This window comes from Toxotes jaculatrix, chromosome 5, assembly GCF_017976425.1.
Source record: "Toxotes jaculatrix isolate fToxJac2 chromosome 5, fToxJac2.pri, whole genome shotgun sequence".
NCBI lineage: Eukaryota > Metazoa > Chordata > Actinopteri > Toxotidae > Toxotes > Toxotes jaculatrix.
In genome coordinates this window covers 2,876,251-2,895,556 of record NC_054398.1, presented here as the reverse complement: position 1 = coordinate 2,895,556, position 19,306 = coordinate 2,876,251, and the positions used below count along the sequence as shown (strand labels likewise).

The 19,306-nt window shown below is 41.2% G+C and overlaps 1 protein-coding gene across 1 annotated transcript in view; it reads left to right on the top strand.

Annotated features, from left to right (window-relative positions):
• Window positions 1-16,267, top strand: part of znrf1 (zinc and ring finger 1) — a 51,816-nt gene extending 35,549 nt beyond the window's left edge. Inside the window, exons 2-5 of the mRNA XM_041039294.1 lie at window positions 2,902-2,997; window positions 10,919-11,024; window positions 13,032-13,123; window positions 14,488-16,267. Coding sequence (XP_040895228.1) covers window positions 2,902-2,997; window positions 10,919-11,024; window positions 13,032-13,089 — 260 coding nt within the window. The 3' untranslated portion in view covers window positions 13,090-13,123; window positions 14,488-16,267. The remainder of the gene's footprint in view (window positions 1-2,901; window positions 2,998-10,918; window positions 11,025-13,031; window positions 13,124-14,487) is intronic.
• Window positions 16,268-19,306: the final 3,039 nt, after the last annotated feature.

The following is a 19,306-nucleotide window of genomic DNA, read 5'->3' as shown; positions in this document are numbered from 1 at the left end:
TCTTATATAACCTGACTGGAAAAATCAGGCCAGGGGCTCCATCATATCCACAAACATGCTCTTCAGCCTGTTTAAACCCTTGGGCTTCTCATAGATTGCCCATTCAAGTCCCATGCAAAGCATCTTGGTGTTATCTTTGATTCTGGTTTCACATTTGATTAAAAAAAAAAAAAAAAAAGAACTCTTCTGTAAGCGCTAGCTTTTTCCACCTCAGATCACTTGCAAAATTAAAATCATTCCAGGCTGTGCAGGATTTGGAGACCACATTTCATGCTCTCATTTCTTCTCGCCTCAACTATTTGCAAGTGTCTCAATGCGGGAATCAGACATTCGGCCTTATCTCGTCTGCAGCTGGTTCATGATGTGGCGGCGAGACTCCTCACTGGTCCTGAGAACAGAGACCACGTCTCCCCTGCTCTGACGTCTCACTGTGTGGACTGGCCCCAGGTTATACCTTTGAACTCCTCATCCCCTATTCCACCTCCAGACCTCTCAGATCTGCTAAACCCATCACTGCTCTCCACTCCACGGTTTCCACTGTTGTCCCTCAAACTGTGGAACAGTTATCCTCTCACTGTTAGAGCATCCCCCTCACCTGGCATCTTTAAAACTACAGACTCTTCTCTTCTCTTTAGCCTTTCCTCAGACTGTGACCAGTCATTATGTTTTTTATGTTTGTTTTTATTTAGTTCTCTGTACAGTGCTGTTGTGTTTTTTTTATGATTTTACTCATGTATTCTGTGCTTTTATTAATTTACTCATATCCTGATAGCTATGTCTGTGTTTTTGATTGTAATCATTAATCAGATAATCTCCTGATTTCATCTCCGTGAAGCATTTGTTGTTTTTAGATGCGCTTTGTAAATAGACTGACTTGACAAGTTCAGGGAATCTAGTTCAGGGGATCTAGTGCAGGGGCCCCCAGCCTGGGGGTGGGGATCTCACACGCACAATGAGGCTTCATAACCTGATTCGCATAGTGGGTAAACATCCAGTAAGTTTGCTAAAGTCAGGCACCCACCTCAGTGAAACCTGCTGAAACACATCACAGTCGGTGTGACCCTGGACCCTGGACCTCGCTGCTGCTTTGCTTGGAGCTCTCCCTCCTCACCGAGCAGTCGCGTTTGTTTTCAAACTCGGCTCCTGTGGCCCAGTGGTTGATCTAATTATCTGTTACGTGTTGAACTGATGTAGTTCAGCCTTGTGGTTTCCATCCAAACAGCACAGCAGAGGACTACTGAGACAGCTACAACATTATGAAACAACCAAGAGGCGTGGTGTGAGTGACAGTGTGTGAGAGGAGCAAACATGCACAGATGGATGTTTTTAAAAACACATTACAGCAAATGAGCCAACATTTAAAATGTAAAAGTATTTGTCATGGTGGAAATGACAGATGCTGTGAAGTATGAAAGACAGGTCTGTACGTTTAGTACATATGAAGTCGTATTGTAATTACCGAAGTTTATTTGAAGTCTGCTTGGAGAAGTAGTGGAGCCACACACCATATAGTGAAAACATGCAGCCTCAAATCAGCAACAACAGAGAACAGTATGAGCTTAAGTTCTCGGTTATCGTGGAACATGATCTGCTCAGAATGCTTTGTTATGTTTGTTAATGTAAAATAACAGTATCAGGCTGTATCACATGCAATGTGACAAGGTGACCAAACAGTTTAAACAGAAAGGAAGCATGAAGTGACATGGGCTGGACAAAGCAACAGACTTAAGGAGGAGCATTAAGATTAAATGCTTGTGAATATAGAAAACTGTTGTATAATGTCACCACCATCATTAGCTCAGGGCCAGTCCAGCTCCTCTGTGGGGACCCTGAAAGTCAGACATCTTCATAAACCTGTGTAAGAGTTCAGGTGTTCTTGGACAGCAGCTTGTTAGAGGTGAAATCTTTGGCCTCGGTTGGATCCAAAAAGCTGGTGTGCTTCCCATCTGGAGTCGTGATCCTCAATTCAGCCCAGTGCCACAGGCCATATCACACTTACCCATCAGCTCTTATAACTATTATATACATGAACACATGGCGATGTACAGCACAACCCAACTACCCAGCTAATAACACACACGCACACACACACACACACACACTGAGGGGCAGGTATTCCCATTAAAAAGCAGTTCTCCGTCACTGTGGCTTTTTCCTGTGTTAACATTATATTACCTGTGTTCATTTCAAATCACTGTGCTGACCTTTAGCAAAACGTAGCTCCCGCTTTACTTAACGTTAGCTTGTAAGAAATGCTGCAGCTACAGTTCTTACCGGCTCAGTAGGTTTCTCCCAATCCTGGGAAAATGAGAAAAATGTGTGAAATGATTTAATGTCTCAAACCACATCTAGCACTGGCTGTTTTTGATTTTTGATTCACAATGGATGTTTTATCTGTTTGGACAAGGATGGACCTGTCTATAAAGTCAGTGATGGACACAATAAAGAAATGTAAAACATCCCTGGCATTAAATAACGTTAGATAACGTTTCAGCATTTGAAATGGACGCGTGTGGACACTGTGTTAGAGACTGTGCTGTAACTCACAGGAAGATATGGCACAGTTTCCACAACCCAGTTTGTTATGGTTTGTTATTAAATGGGATCCAGGGGCCCTGAAGAAAAACAGCAACACTTAAGTGGTGTGCTGATGGGTAATTTACCATCAAAGCTCCTAGACTTTAGATCATCACCTTAAAAGAAAAATGAGTCTCATCATATAAAACTGAAACACATTTTTTTTTTTCCTTTTCTTTTATGGAAAGACATCTGAAGAAATGTCCTTTAGCTTTTACAGGGTTGAAGCTGCTGTATAAATACACATCCTGATGATACTTATTTCAGAGGTATGTGTACGTATTAGATTTTTTTCACTCACGTGTTCCCTACTGTTCTTCCTAGGATTCAAGTGTCCTGTCTGCTCCAAGTCAGTGGCGTCCAATGAGATGGAGGTTCACTTCATCATGTGTCTAAGCAAGCCTCGCCTCTCCTATAATGGTAAGGATCACCGTCTGTGTAGTTATGCTTTCTTTATATGGCAGGAGGCTAGATGTGGTATTCATAAGGAGAATCCAGGCTCAGTGGTGTGCTAAATAATGAATCGATCTTGGCTCTGGCTCTGGTCATATTTATTGGTCGTCCCAATATTGTGCCAAGTCTCCTGCTTCTGCTGCTGCACTGATAAATATTCATGACAAGATGGGTGGCTCTACAGACTGACGCGGGTTGTCGAGCTAGTTCTTCCAAAACACGATCAATATGAATGAGGGGACAGAGGAAAATCATAAAAATTCATAACACAACCTGATGTGTTCAGTCAACCGGTTCTGAAAATACAAGCTGAGGCTGCTAAGATCCCTAATGACAATCAGCACTTGGTAAAACATGTAACGTCTCTTGTTTCATAAGATGTTACTGGGTTTTTTTTTTTAAGTATTTGGTGTCTGTCCAAATTTTCCTCAGTGAGCTCATGCAACAATCTGATTAAAGTCCACAGCTCTTGGTTTTATTTGTAAAGAGTGAACTAGAAATGGACCAGAACAAAAATGTAACCACGTATTGAAAACAACAACAAAACAACAACAAAAAAAGGAGTACAGGTGTGAAAGCAACCTTTGAACAGTTCTGACACATTTCCTGATTAATAAATATCAGAGGTAGAATGAGCATAAACAGCTTTTACTTAAGTAAAAGTAGCAAAAACCTGTTTCATGGTTAAAGTGTTGAGGTGTTGAAATGTCACTGTGTAGTAGTAGATGACCTGTTAACCTTGGACAGAAAACACCAGCATCATGTTTCAGCTTCTCTGTACATGAAAGAAATTAGCACAAAGCTTCAGAGCCGGCTGTTTACCAGGGTTGGCATTATGTCAAAGATTACTGCGCTTATCAAGTGCATTAATCAGTGGAATAATCTACTGAAATATGTCGTATTCATTTAGTGTTTATGCCTGAACCCAAGGCTTTTCTTTAGAGGTTTCTGAGCTAATGGAATAGAGAGACGGTGAAGACGTCTTCTCTTTAGCACAAGATGAAAAAGACTCACAGGAAATGATGAATTTTACTGATTCCTTGAAACAAATAAAAGAGCTGGATTGTTATCATTAGCAGTGACAGGTATTGTCCCGTTGATGTTTCATTGAAACGTCGACCTTCTGTACACAGTCACTGAGCTGGATGAGCTAACTCACAGCTGAAATGATGGAACCATTGCTGTCCAGCAGAAGGATCATGTTTACACCCAAGTTGCTGCTGCTAATGTAAAACTGCCCTTAAGACTGTGTGGAGTTTGTATGTCTGTTCTATGTTGCACTAAGGTCCATGTGGAACGGCGTTTCATTTCCCTGTGTGTACATCTGGCACATGTGGAAATAACATTAAACCTCAACCTGCAATTAGAGCAAATATAAGGACAAAATCAACACGAGGCACTTCTGTGCTGGTGTCCCGGTGTCTTAACACTGCTGCACAGTTAACTTTACTAAGCAAATCTTTGCATATTCCAGATAAGAATTTATGGCTCTTGCATCTCTCTAACCTTTTAACTTTTATTCATTAGAATTTTACAAATTAATCAAATGGGATTGCTGCCAAGAAAAAGGAGAAGAAGGAACTTTAATATGCTGACCCTTCTGCTTTTAACACATATTACCTGCCAAAAGTCTCGGCTCAGTTTTAGAACATAAACCACCTTCTTCAACTTTCGTTTAGTGTGTCATCATACAAATCAATAACGTTGACGATCGGTGCTCAGCTCGGTCTCACTGGGCCTCCGTGTGATGAGAAAAAGTGTGTTACAGCATGGGACTGTGAGACCCAGGCATGTCAGGGTCTTTTATTTTGTCTTATTGATTGTCTGTGTAGTGCAGCTCCATGTTAGCTGCTCTGTTAGCTCATCCCTCAGTGTCTCTCCATGCTGCCCCACTCTCACCACTTACCTGTTACTCGGTGTGTTTCATGTTTAGGGGGGAATGATCCTTGCTGTTAGCTGTAGTGGGTCCCTGATAGATCACTGGCTACTGTGCTCCAAGCTACTGCTTACACCGCCACCATTATACCAGGAGTGTTGTATGATCTGACATGTGTATTTAAAGAAACAGCATCAGTTTTCTTGTAAAGAAGCAAAGTTTCTGTTAAGATAAGTTACACACAAAAACCCATCCAGATTTATCATAAAAAAAAAAAATATCCAGATTCCAGTCTTTCTAAAAGCCAAATAGTCACACCACTAACAGGACCTGGAGGGATGCTGCGAGCTGTTGTTGACTTGCCCCGAGAAATTCTAATGTCATTCATGTTTATTGTTTATCTGAATAATAATAACAATAATAATAATAATAATAATAATAATAATACAGACTCACTGTCTACCTTCCAGTCCACTATTTATTTCCTTGAGCGAGCTATTTTAATTATGGCCTGGGCTGCCACTCCTGGTTGTGTGGAGACACATGATGACAGCAGCCATGTCTATGCATCGCCCCTAGCAACTCACTGATTGACAGCTACATGTTTGACTCGAGACTGTGTACATGTGCATCTGATCTGAAACCTGAAGGTCACCTCACACGGAGTCCGTGTTTGTGTGTGTGTGCGTGTGTGTGTGTGTGTGTGTGTGTGTGTGTGTGTGTGTGTGTGCGTGTGCGTGTGTGTGTGTGTGTGTGTGGTGTGGACAGCAGTGTTGTGTTCCTGATGGTGACGATAATGTAACCACACAGACTAAATGATGTAAAGTTGTGAGGGGGAGGGAGAGCGGGGAGGTAATTTTGCAGCTCCACAAATAGCAGTCAGCTAGGCCCACAAGGCCAGGGCTGTAAAAAATAATGTAAGTTTCAAGCCAGCAGCTAAATTCAGGCTGAGTGGAAAAAAAAAGATTGAATGACAGAGACAGAGAGAGGAGAGTGAAACTGTCTGAAGGAAGATGGGATCAAGAGTGATGGAGCACCCTGATGGCTGATAACGGATGAGAGGAGAGAGGGTAAAAGGAGAAAGACTCCCATAATTCCTCCTGTTTTTTTCTCCAGCTCTGCCTGTCTTGTCACTCTTTATTTCCAGCAAATTACTCTCTCTCATTCTCCCTCTGTCCCTCTGTCCCTCTTTCCTCTGTGAGTCTGTCTGTCTGACCGCCTCGGTTCCCGCTGTGTAATCTCTCTGTAATTTCTCTCTGTCTTTTTTTACCTCCCTCTCCTTGTCCCTCATTCCCTCTGTTCTCTTGGATTTCTGAGACCCACGGAACAGGCCGAGCTGTAGCTTATCTCATTTCCCAGCATGCTCAGGCGTCTATTGTCAATCATGTGGGCCTGCAGACTGTTGCACGTCAGCGTGTACAATGGATGCAGGAATATAATCAGACCCTTAAAGGACTGCACTGACTTTGTGATTTTATCCTTGTAGTCTTTTTTCTCAACATGTAATCATTAGCACCAAATTATCTGAAAGCATACAGCACGTCTGCTGGACATGCTAACGCTTTTGTAATACAATATGTTAAAGCATCACAGTGCTGTTCTTGTCATATTTGAACCCATGAACCGATGAATTTTGACATACTTGATATTACTTTTTGACCCTCACTCTCTGTCCTCCTGTCTACACAACTGTATTACTACTGGTCATTGTTGCATTAAAGGGACACTCCACCAATAAAATCTACAAGTCATAAGAAGTATAATCATAATAGTTGTATAATATCTTCTCTGGCTCAGGTGGGAGATTTGTCAGGTCTGAGAAAATAATGCCGATAATGCTGGGATGATGTCATCAGATAGAGATATTTACCAAACAGAGGGGGTCACGTTGGAGGATGTTAGACTTTTTTCAAGCTTTCTAAAAATCAAATGTCATATTTATTTATATCAGACAAAAACCAAGCCATGGAGTCCAAGGAACTCTCTGTAGACCTCTGTGATAAAACTGTGATGAGACAAAGATCAGGGCAAAGGTAGAAAACCATTTCTAAAGCTCTGAGTGTTCCCAGGAGCACAGTGACCTCAATGATTGTGAGGTGGAAGAAGTTTGGATCCAACAGGACCCTTCCTGTAGCTGGTTATCTGATCAAACTGGGCGTAACTGGGCAAGAAGGGCCTCGGTCAGGGAGGTGACCATCCCAGCAGCACTCCATCAATCAGGCATTTATGGTAGAGTGGCTTCACGTAAGTCACTTTGAGTAAAAGGCATATGACAGCCTGCTTGGAGTTTGCCAAACAGAATTTAAAGGGCTCTGAGAGACTGAAGAAAAAGATCCTCTGGTCTGATAAGACAAAAATTGAACTCTTTGGGCAGAACTCCAAACACCATGTTTGGCGAAGACCAGGCACTGCTCATCACCTGGGTAATACCGTGCCGAAGGTGAGCTGAGGAAAGAAAGAATAATCAAAAAGAGCTTCCACAAAGTACTGAGTGAAGAGTCTGAACACGTTTGGAAATGAGGGATTTCCGTTTCTGATTTGTCTGTTACTCTCTGCCCAGCCCTTCACACACACCTTGGTTGTGTAAGGTATGGCATGGAGCAGTGTTGGAGCAGGTGAGGGTTATAGGTAGCACACAGAGGCCACATGAGCTGAGCACTGGATCTTTTCTGGGCTTCGACTTTGCATGATGATATTTTAATGCCTCCTACTAAATATAGCCCCTCTCATGGAGAGGGAGAGAGGGGCCAAATACAGACATAGAAGTCAGGAGGGTGGTATGGAGACACACAAAAAACAAAAGAGTGAGTGTGAGAGAAAGTAAAAGAGCGAGGCAGTTTGTGCAGTTTGACTCTTGCAGCTCAGGTCACCGGAGGACACAAAAAGAGACAAGAAAGAGGGAATTTAGTGCTGTGATTCAGAGAGGCAAGAAGCAAGTCTTCCAGCTCATAACTGATGTGATGGCGTTAGATGCCAAATGTCTGTTGGCAAGCCAGCAACTGGGAGAGACAGCTGAAAGTCAAGAGGGAAACAGGGGCAGGTGAGAAGACAGCTAATGATTCAGAGACCTGGGAGAGTCTGCACAACCCGAGAGCAGATACAGTCGTCTCACATCCCGTTTCCTCGTGCTCTGATCACACTCTAATTTGTTACAGAGTTCATATGTCATGATATTTGTGTTGGTATAGTTTATGTTTATATCATACAGGATTTTCATGTTATGTTCTACTGCTTTTTCACCTGAGGATAAACCCCAATGACTTTGGTGAACCCCTGATCTGTCTTCAAGCACCTTCAGAGGCCCAAAATTTCTATTACCCAATAAAAAAGAAATCTGGCAGATTACTCTGAATCTTACTGATTAGGTTCATGGCCTCCAGAGGGTGAACCAAATTACCAACTAGATCAGAAAACACTGTGTGCAGACCTAAAGACAACACATAAATGAAATGGGTTTTTTTTTTTTCATTTAATTTGAAGAATTCAGAATGCTAGCTTCTTCAGCCCATTAGCACTGAAGAAACTAAACTTTTAGTCTGTTACTACCTTCTGTACTGCAATGACCTAGTTGCAGCTCCAGCAAAACGGATTTCAGGTCAAATGCTGGTTTATAACATAGCTGTAAGATCATGAAAGGCTTTTTAAATTAACACTAAATCTTATAATCAGCTGTAAAATTCAGTGCGAGTCAATGGAGGTTAGCTAGAGCAGGAGCTATACGCTCCTATCTGATCCAGTTAAAAGCCTCGCAGCTGCGTTTTGTACCAGCTGCTATCTATGTGGAGAGTTTTGGCCGAGGCAGGTCTGTGACGAGTTAGGGCACCAACTTTATCCAGATGACCTCATTTTTTAAGCATTTTACAGGTGAAGGACACAAGAATGAACAACCCTCTTAGCTTGATTATTGAAGCTTGGATCAGATGTTGACTTCATATTTAATACACTCTGCACTCCCCGTCAAAATCATGTCACTTTAACTATGCAGACTTTTGGGGAGCTGATTAATCTGAGTGTTTCCTGGTTGGATTTGTATGCTGAGGAGGAGGAGGAGGAGGAGGAGTACTGTTATCAGACAGTGTATGTAGATTCCTGTGATTTAACCCAGAGCACTCTGAAGGAGAGATGCAGGGTGTTTTCAGGAGGGTAACAGAGGATGGAGGGATGGAAGGATGTGCTACAATGAACAATGGAAGACCGGAGGGGGGTCAGGCGAGGAGAGAGATATAGAGAACGGGGGAAGGAGGAAGGGAGGGAGGGAGGGAGGAGGAGAGCTGGGTTAGGGGAGTTTGTTGAGGAACTAAGCTGATTTGCAGTCAAAGCACATGTCTTCTGTCTCCATCTCATAGTCTACCCCCTCTCCTTATCTGCCCCATATTCTATCTATTCATCCATCCATCCATCCATCCATCCATGGTATATATAGATAAATGGATATATTTTTACATCCAAAGGATACAAAAGGAATCATTTTTCAGCACAACAATGGTTTACTGTGAATATTTATTTGTCAATATTTATATAAATAATTGATTGATTGACTGTGTGTAATGAGAAGGGGTTACTCCTGGGTCCTTATCATTCCGCTCTTCAGTTCTCCTCAACTCCTCTGTGCTTTTTAGTGTCTCTCAGCTCATGTTTTGGTTTCACGGTCTGCAAATTTAACATTTGATTCACCGTCGTAGCTCTCACTGGTGTCACTATTGATTGCAACAGGCATAAACTTACAACTTATTTAGCTCCAAACAGCGGACAGGCAAGGCTAGTGACTTAGTTGGTGATCACAGTGGAGTATTTAGCAAATAAAGAGAGTTGGTGGAGATCAAACCAGAGATAACAGGAGTGTGAACACACACACTTTAAATTCATCAGGGGCCAGAAGCATGAAACGCTGCGAATGGGATAATTATCCTGCTCCAAGTTGGTTGGATGTGTAAATAGGCAATTGTTTGCTAACATGTTCATGTGTTTACAGTATGTTTCTGCTGCCATCAAGTGGCCAAAAAAGTGAATGCAGCTTTAAATACAACTTGGAGTACAGGATTTTGAGTTTCGTTTAAGTATACTACACTAGAATTATACTGCTTTCACTGGGTAAATATTGAAAGTAGTTATCTATCAGTTTTCTCTCAGAACTTTGTCAAAAGGAAACCATTGCAAGTTTCATTAAACTCAGCACCAGAATTATTGGCAAAACACACAAATCTGTTTTTCTTGTTATAGTAACCGTCCTCAAAAAGATATGCACACTGGAAAGGATTTTGAGTTACTATGACAACTGGCAACTGTGATCTTTCATCACCAGTTTTGCATAATTTTAACTGTTTTTAATACGGTGATTTCAATGTTTATTGCTCGTTTCTTGGTGCCTTTCTTTAAGGCACCAAGCATATTTGCTTCTTAAAATAACCTTTATCAGTACAATAAGCTTGTTATAAAGGAGAAGCAATGAAAATAAAGTGTTGTCAGTTTTTAAAAGTGAACGTGCATGTGGATAAAACTCAGTGCAATCGATTTGCTGTGCAGTAGAGTAACATGAAATTTCTATATTGCTTTATTTAGTTCTCCTTTCTTCCCAGTGCAGCCTTGATAATGTTTGACTAAAAGTTAAAGAGCTTATGAAGAGCAAACTATATATTTACTTTCCAGAGTCCCACAGCGTGTAGACCATTCATGACCTTTTAAGAGCCTGTGTTCATTATTGTAAATATATGGGTGGAAACAAGAATATTCAGTGTTGAATTTCCATGTGATGGACACTGTTGTTTCTTCACACTGGAAACAGGCTTGAGTTTCATAATTCATCCTGAAAATCCTCCTTGTGTATTTTCCTTGGTAGAAGGGGGAACTAACCATTTTGTCTGCTGTGTGTAATTCACCGACCTGCTCTGCCGACTGCTCTCCGCTGTGTTTGATATGCTGTCGGAGTCTGAAACTGTCACTGTTTTTGGTACATACTGATATCCGTTCTGTCTTTGTGTGTGTGTGTGTGTGTGTGTGTGCCTGCCACCTTAGATGATGTGTTGGCGAGGGATGCTGGTGAGTGTGTGATCTGTCTAGAGGAACTGCAGCAAGGGGACACCATAGCCAGACTGCCGTGCCTCTGCATCTACCACAAAAGGTGACACACAACGACACACACAAGCACACGTTTGTACTTCCATCTTTGTGAGGACACTCACTGACATCATGTAATCCCCAGTCCCTTATCCTAACCTAAACCTTATTCTAACCAGAAGCCTGAAACCAAGTCCTAACCCTCAAACAGCCCTTTAAGGTGAGTCAGAAATTGATTACCGGCAAAAATGTCCTCACTTTTCAAAAAAGTCCTCTCTCCAAAAAACTAAATCTCAGAGTCTGTGGCCATACAACTACACACACACGCATAGAGAGATTTGAATCATTGCCAGTTATATAATTTTGCACTTCTTCTAATTAAATCCACTTTCTGGATAAGATAAGATGGACAGTAGTTGTTGCCTTTGATTTAGATATTATACATATTATATCACTGGATCACAAAGGTGCTGTGTGTAGCATTTCTAAACATCAATATATCACTGTCACATCCACTGTGATAGCTTGGGATAATTGGCATAAAGACATGGGAGCAGGCTGGAGATGACTGATAGCTGCTACTCCTTCTCAAAAGTCTTGAATCTGGTGAATCCACACTCACCAAGCACTTTATTAGAAACACCATACTATTACTTGTTAGGCCCCCCTGTTTGCTCTGTTACATGGAGCATTATCCTGCTGGAAGTAGTTATTAGAAGATGGTGAACGGTGGATGGCCAGTTGGAAAGAGCGGTTATCAGAGTTACCATAGCCTTTCTGTCAGCTCCAGCCAGTCTGACCATTCTCTCTATGACCTCTTTCATTAAAATGATGTTTCTGTCTGCAGACCTGTAGTCCAAAAACATGGCTGCCATCGATCAAAAAATGTTGCCAAGGGCGGGGCTTGGCAGGAAATTGGCCATAACCCATTAACAGTTTGTCCAGTCATCATAAAACTTAGTAGATATTTTCAATCCGTGTTTGGGAATAGGCCCACCAAAGCATTTTGAGATTGACCCACAGGTGGTGCCACAAATACCAAAAATATGTACCTCAAAACCTAAACAGTAGAATTCCACCAATTATGCTGCACATACTCTGGAGACAAGTATTAACCAAAATATGAAATGCCATATTGATTGGTGCATGTGGTTCATGGTCTGTCTTGCATTATCTGCCAATATGCCTTTGTTCAATTTTCTTTGCAGCCTGCAGTCAGTAATCAGGTTACAGAGGTTAAATTAAATTACAAAATGCTGAAAGATAATTGAATACATGTAATATAAATCTGCTCACATTCAAGCGTCAATTCACCATCATGAGTAATCCCAAATACACGAGTGGTCTTTGATATTGTTGATTGCATTTAATTTAAAAATAATAATGTTTCTGGATTTTTGGAAAGCAGTAGACTCACTTGAGTGAATTACTTAAATTCAAAGCTCTGAAACACTTTGGTTTTGGGCCATTCTTCTGTGATACAGTCAGAATGTTTTATAATGACATTAACCTCTGTGTTTTCAGAAAAACAGGTCTGAATGTTTTTATTGTGCCTCTTTATACTTCACTACGTTTCATAGAGAAATATTATACATCACATGTGCTACTTTAACTTAAGTAATTTGTCTTCTTCCTCTACCACTCAAAGACACAAATGCTTCTTTAAAACACAGTGACAGTGTGAATGTGTTAGAAGTTTTAAAATAATCCTTGTGTGAGCGTGCCGTAACACTGCTGCTATTTTTCCCTCTGGGTCTCATTTATATGATGCATTTTGTGTATGTTCTACTGCTGTGGGTGTATAAGGAGGCCTTCCAACATGCCTACATGTTACTTCAGCAACCATCCTCTGTCGTACTGAATCTATTTAAGACTACTGTATCATCCAGTTGATATCTTAGCGTCTCCCTTTAATTATTAATTTGCAGACTGTATTTTTATCTTATTAGTCAACTGTGAATGTTCAACCTGCATAGCTCAAATATTTGTGCTAAGTGTCCTCTGTTTTTTCAGCTGTAGTGTATAGACTCGTGGTTGTGCAAACCAACTGTGTGTCTATGTGTATCTGCAGCTGTATAGACTCATGGTTTGAGATCAATCGGTCCTGCCCTGAACACCCATCTGACTGACTTACCACCAGGCCCACTATGAATACTGTTCAAGGTGAGCACAGGCACACACACATACGCACACACACACACACACACACACACACACACACACACACTGTGGAAGCCCTTAAACATAACCAGAAATTGTTGTAATTTGATAACATTTTATGCATGTTTAAATGTATATTTTGCTTGTTAGCATTAGCATCAGTATCAATGTAAGTGTCCTGGGTTTTGTTAGACTAAATGATGGTTTTATAAATGAACCCAAACAGTTTTTAAACTTTGATGATGAAAAATTGAAATGATAATGTCTTTATTTGTACAAAACCATTCAAAGGCTACTAAACACAGAACTTTACAGAGCAGAAAAACCAGCTACAATTCAACATAAAACATAGAGTAGGACATGTTCTGTATTGTGAAGAGACTAAGAGTTAACAGCCATGCTAGCTCTAAAGTTAGCATGCAGACATGTTCTCAACGATGATGCTAACAAGGTGATGTAAAGCAAGTAGTTTACAGTGTTTACATTTAAGTAATTCTGATGGGAATATCATTATTTTTGCAGGTGTAGGTTCATAAAACAAAGTGTTGAACAAATTAAAATTTTACTGGATTTCACTAGATTAAAAGTCAGAGGTTCTATAGGATTCATCCTGAGTGGAATGAATGTCTGTACAAAATTTCACTGCTATTCATCCAATAGTTCTTGAGACACTTCATTTAAAACCAAAAATGTCAACCTCTTGATGGTGTTGGAGGAAAAGTCAGGATACATCCTCTGGGCACCGTGAATGCCTTCAAAGTTTTGTGGTAATCGAGCCAGTGAATGTTGGCATCTTTCTCTGAATAAGTGAAAATCTTGACCTAGTTGTGGTGCTAGGGAAAAAGTCAGAGGATCACCAGAGTCATTAGGATTCATCAAAATGTCATGACAATTTATCCAGTAGTTGTTCAGTGGATTTTTATTTCCTGTCTTACTAAAACCCCAAAATATTAACCTAATATTAAAAGGTCAGGGGACTGGGAAATCCACAGACTTCATTCTCTGGGGACCATGACTGTCTGTAATAAATTTCATTGCAATCCAGCTGTTTTGAGATATTTCATGCTATACCAAAGTGGTGACTCATCGGACATTACCAAACAAAGTTATGCTGCTAGCATAGCTAAAGATTTGATTCCTAGAGTGATATTGGGGTTAAAGATACTAAACATTAGTAAAACAATTTGAATGGATTTTTCACCCATACACCATATATGCATCTATGAAATTACACAAATTATTGTCATATAAGCCACTAAAGCCATTTTTCATCCATTAATATGTTACTTAATAAATCATATTTAACTAAAAGACTCCCTGTTTGTCTCTGTCTCTGCCCCACCACCCTTCTTCCTCTATGTCTCCAGAACATCTCGTGGTTCCTGCCATGGATATCTGGACACAGACGCAACCAAATCCCATGCAACAATCAAAGCGATCAACACATGCTCATCCTGACAGAATCCATCATCCTAACCAAGATAATTATTCCTCATGAACTGAACCAAAAAAAGAAACGTGACTGTCAAACCATTGTACATTAAAGGGCCCCTCCCGAGCCCACCATTTTACATCTGCTGAAAAGACTGCTTATGAACTCCCCCCTTCCTTCCTTCCCCTCCCCTGTTCAGGCTAACAGAGTCCCTTAAAGGGCTTCATCAGGCCTCAACTCCCCTTCCAACTCAGCTGTGGCCAGTTGCCTCTCTGAGGTGCTCAGGTCCTTACAGGTCTCCAGCAGCTGGCCTTCCATCTTGTATCTGGATCCAAGCCTGTCAGTCGTTAGTGTCCAACCCTCCCATGGCCTTAACTGAGGAGAGGAGAGGAAACAGAGCAGGGAAGGGGCAGGAGGGAAGAGGATGGAAAGGAAGAAAAATAAGAAGATGAGAATGAGTAGGAGGAAGACATCGACAAACGGAGGATTGCTGAGTTGCAGAAGCTTGCTATGAGAAACAGTCTTGTACAATATTCGGTGGGCCTCTCATTTCACGACAGGACCCCAACTCGGTGACATCCTTTCATAAAAGACTCGGTCCTGGTGTGCTTCTTTCTCATAGTTCCTGCCTCAGTTCTGTGTCCTTCCTCGGCAATTTGACACATAAAAAATAACATCAAAAAGTTAGATCTGGTTTTTGCACACCTGGGCAGGCAGGGAGGGTTAGCGTAAAAAAAAAAAAAAAAAAAAAAATTACAACTTGGATGTCAGCTTGTCTTGTATGTACAAAATAGAGGGGGGAATCTAAAGATGGACTGGGGATGGAGAGGAGTACTCTGACTGGGAGGGACGAAGGGGCCAGAAATGTTGTTTACGCTCCTACTGTGTAACATGTGCATTTGGGATGTTCTGGTGTCAGGCTTCATCCCGTATGTGTATGTACACTACGTGTGTGTGTTCGAGAGAGCTTGGAACGGTGACAAAATAGCTTTTGCTGAAGCCTAGTGACTGTGTGAGTGTGTGAGTGTGTGTGTGTGCGGGTGTGTGTGTGTGTGTGCGGTTGAGAGAGCATGAAAGGTCAGTGTAGAGGGCCGACTGGGACAGTGCTGTGTGTGTCTATGTATTGAAATGTTTACAGTCTAGATGTCCATGTTCCCTGTGTGTGCGACTGGCAGTCCTCCCTTTACTTTGCTGATGTTTACAGCTACAGAGAAGCGACATGACATATTGTAAATTTTACATGTAACCTCTCTCTGTTCTTTCTTTTTAGATCTGCCAGATTTTTCATGTGATCATGATTAGTCATTTTCTAGTGAGAGCCTTGAGTGTGAGGGTGTGTGTGTGTGTGCGCGTGTGTGTGTGTGTGTGTGTGTCCCTGTGCATATGACTGTTTGTGCATGTGTGAGATTCATGCTACTGTCGGTTCCCCACATCGTGTTTCTGCTAGAGTAGGTCTGGTTAACTGCGACTGGAGACGTGAGCCACTCAGACCTGAAAAAGGACTCTGTAGTCCCACTGTGGATCCACTGAACGGGGCTTATTTACTCATTTGTTCATATTTAACAATATTTGTTTAATATTCCAGTCATGTGGGGTGTTACTCACTCTTCAGAATGCCAGAGCTGATTTATGAAGACTACTACAAACCAAATCATACAAACAAACTGCATTTACAAAAAGCTACTGTAAACAAATGGTGGAATAAATTGTGCTAGATGACAGACTCTATTTCTAACTTTTCATTCTGTGACCCAGATACAACTGACACAACAGAAAAGCACTGGGCTTCTCATCAAACAGCTTAATCCTGATGGTAATTGTCAGCCTATAGATGCACGGTGTGTATTATAAATGAATATTAACGGGACATTGAGCTATGGTTGGTCTTTAAGGGAAAAATCCACCCTTGAATCATCTTTTCCTCATACATCACTGTTCAGCACATCCCATGAGTTATTTCAGTGTGATGCATCCACTCTCTGTAAACAGGCTGTGTGTAATCCCATCTCATTTTGTCATTTTACTACATTTACCCTCAGAGTATCCTCTGACAGTTCCCAGAGAAGGGAAGCAATAAGCTTGAAACTGTCTTACTACTTTTTTAACATAAGAGCCAATTATTGTTATTTTTGGCAAGGAGAATGCCTCTAAACGCTACAATACCCATGAGTCTTATCTGCCATAACAGCTCTGAAGTCTGACAGCAGCAGGAAGGAAGGACCTGCGGTATCTGTCCTTCATACATCACCTCCACTGGGTCGAGGGGGTATCCCAGAACAGAACTGGCCTTCTTGACCAGTCTGTCAAAGTTCTTCATGTCAGCTGTTGAGATGCTGCTGCAGACCACTCCACAGAAGATGGCTGGTGCCACCACAGTGTCAAAAAAGGTCCTAAGCCCCCCCCAAAAAGACCTGGGTCTTTGGTTTTCCCTGCACTGATCTGGAGGCAGTTCCACTGGCACCAACCCAAGAAAGCCGTGGATCAGTTCTCCCTGTGGTCTCCATCTGATTGTGTATCTGTATCGTCACTGCATGGGGGGTGTGGGTGACCACAAGAAAAATATGGAGTGAAGCTAAGTTGAATTAATATGATTTATGTAGGGAAAATAAACAAGTGTATGCTGAAAAGACTGAACATATCAAATATCACATTAGAGCCACAAATGCATCACAGAGACATGATAAACTGCTCTTTCATTTTGTTTTTTTCAAGTGTGGATTTTTCCTCAAACATTTCCTATTTGCACTTTATTTTAAATAATGTAAAACCAGTCACAACAAAAGGACACAATGATCCCAGCTCTTACTCCCTTGGCTTCTGTTCCGCTGTTGTAAGTTGGTGTAAGAGTTGGACTTACTGCTAAGATGCTTTGGTGGAAACCTTGTCTTCAGGATCATTTTCAAACCAAGTCTTGAATGTTGGCAGGAAATCACTGATCAGAGCTGGGAGCTTCCTGACAACTTCAGAGCCCCATAATAAGCTACAGGATCTGCAATGTTTTGTTTGGGGTGTACTTTAGCTAATACACTGTGTGTGTATAACCGTGTGCGTGTGTGCAGGGGATAAAAAGGGGATATCATATTAGTGTGCCATTCTAATTCTTGAAGTATACCTTTGCACTAAACTAAAATATGGACGTGAGGTGAAGTTGTCGACCCTCGCTGTTATCGCTGTGATTTATTGCTCTCGGTCACCTTTATCTGTGTTAATACCAGGAAGCACGAAATTTAACACAACTGAATGCAGCCAACTCCCAAAGAAGCTTCTGTAGTGCTCTGAAGCTGACAGGAAATCAGCCTATAACGTGATAAGTTGGGAGTTAAACAATTACACAACATGGGCTGCTCTGTACTCACACACTGCACTCGTCATGAGGATCTCTATTTCCTGAAAATAGAAAGCACAGTCCATGTCATGAGAGTCTTTTCATAAAACTTTACTTGAAGTGCGTTACATGGCATTATAAGGCCTGTAAACACGTGTGCACCACTGTCAGTTTGAAGCTGCTCTGATCCACATTATTTAGTAGTGTGATGTTAAAAGGGTTTTTACTCATAGTGATAAACAAACAGGAAACAATTACCCAAATCTGAACTTCCCCTCAGCTCTATAGAGCATTTAGCCTCTTTTAGCTCATTGTTTTTGTTTTCCCACCAGCATTTCTAGTCTCATGAACCTTCCAATAAAGAAAGCTCTGATAAACATAATGGAGCATTTAGCAGCTGAAGAACCAGAGATTAAAGTTGCACTTAACCCACTGCAGTTTCCCTCAGCTCTGTGGTGCTTTTTAGTTTCTTTCTGCTTAGTTTTTGGTTTACAGGCCACAACTTTTGTTTTGGTTCACTCTCGCTGCTAACATCAACCTTATTTCTAGCCACAGCAGGCTCCTGGTTTCAGTAAGAAAACTTATATACGTGGTTAACCCATTGTACACTACTTGCCCAGCACTTAAAAGCACAAAGTCAGTAACTAGCTGGTGAACATAGTCTCTTTAGAATCTTTAGAGACAGATAGTTCAATGAAGAGTTAGTGGAGCTAACTCAAAGCTGAGCTAAAAGGAGATTTAAAGTTAAAGAGACATTAAAGTTGCATTTAGCATGTAAAAATACTCAGAAACAAAATTGCAATAAAAAAAATATGCTGTCAACAGTACCTGAGACACTGTAAACAAATGCAGTCCTTGTGTCAGGACATGGTCACACCTCTACACAGAGGAGTTAAAAGTTTACATTTTAAAATCTTTTTTCTTGTTTGCTTTTCTGTCCTTCATGAGGCATCCCACACAGTTTTGGTAAACAAGAGCAAGCTTTGTGACATGACTTAGAGAAATATTCAGAATTTAATTTCATATTTTGCTAAACAGCTGCCTCTCGCTGCCATTTGCAGCGCCCATCATGTGATGATGTCCCATGCAGCTTTAGTGGAGTTTGAATGTGGTATGAAATTGTTTTCAGCAGAGAGTACTCAATCCTAGTTTTTTTTCCCCTTATTATATCACATCTAATATAAATGCACTTGTGATCATAATACAGTTATGATACCTCGTGAGCACTACTTCAAATAAAGTGTTACAATCCTTTTAGGGCTGAGATCATCCATGTTCCTTATAAAGGCCATGACACAGGGAGGGTTTGAGACAGAGGGCAGTGTTAACTTCAGGCATGGGGACCAACATTATGGTGCATAACACAGGAACACTGGGCCATAAGAAGCCAAATGAGAATGATAACTGCAAACTTCATTGCTTATTTGTG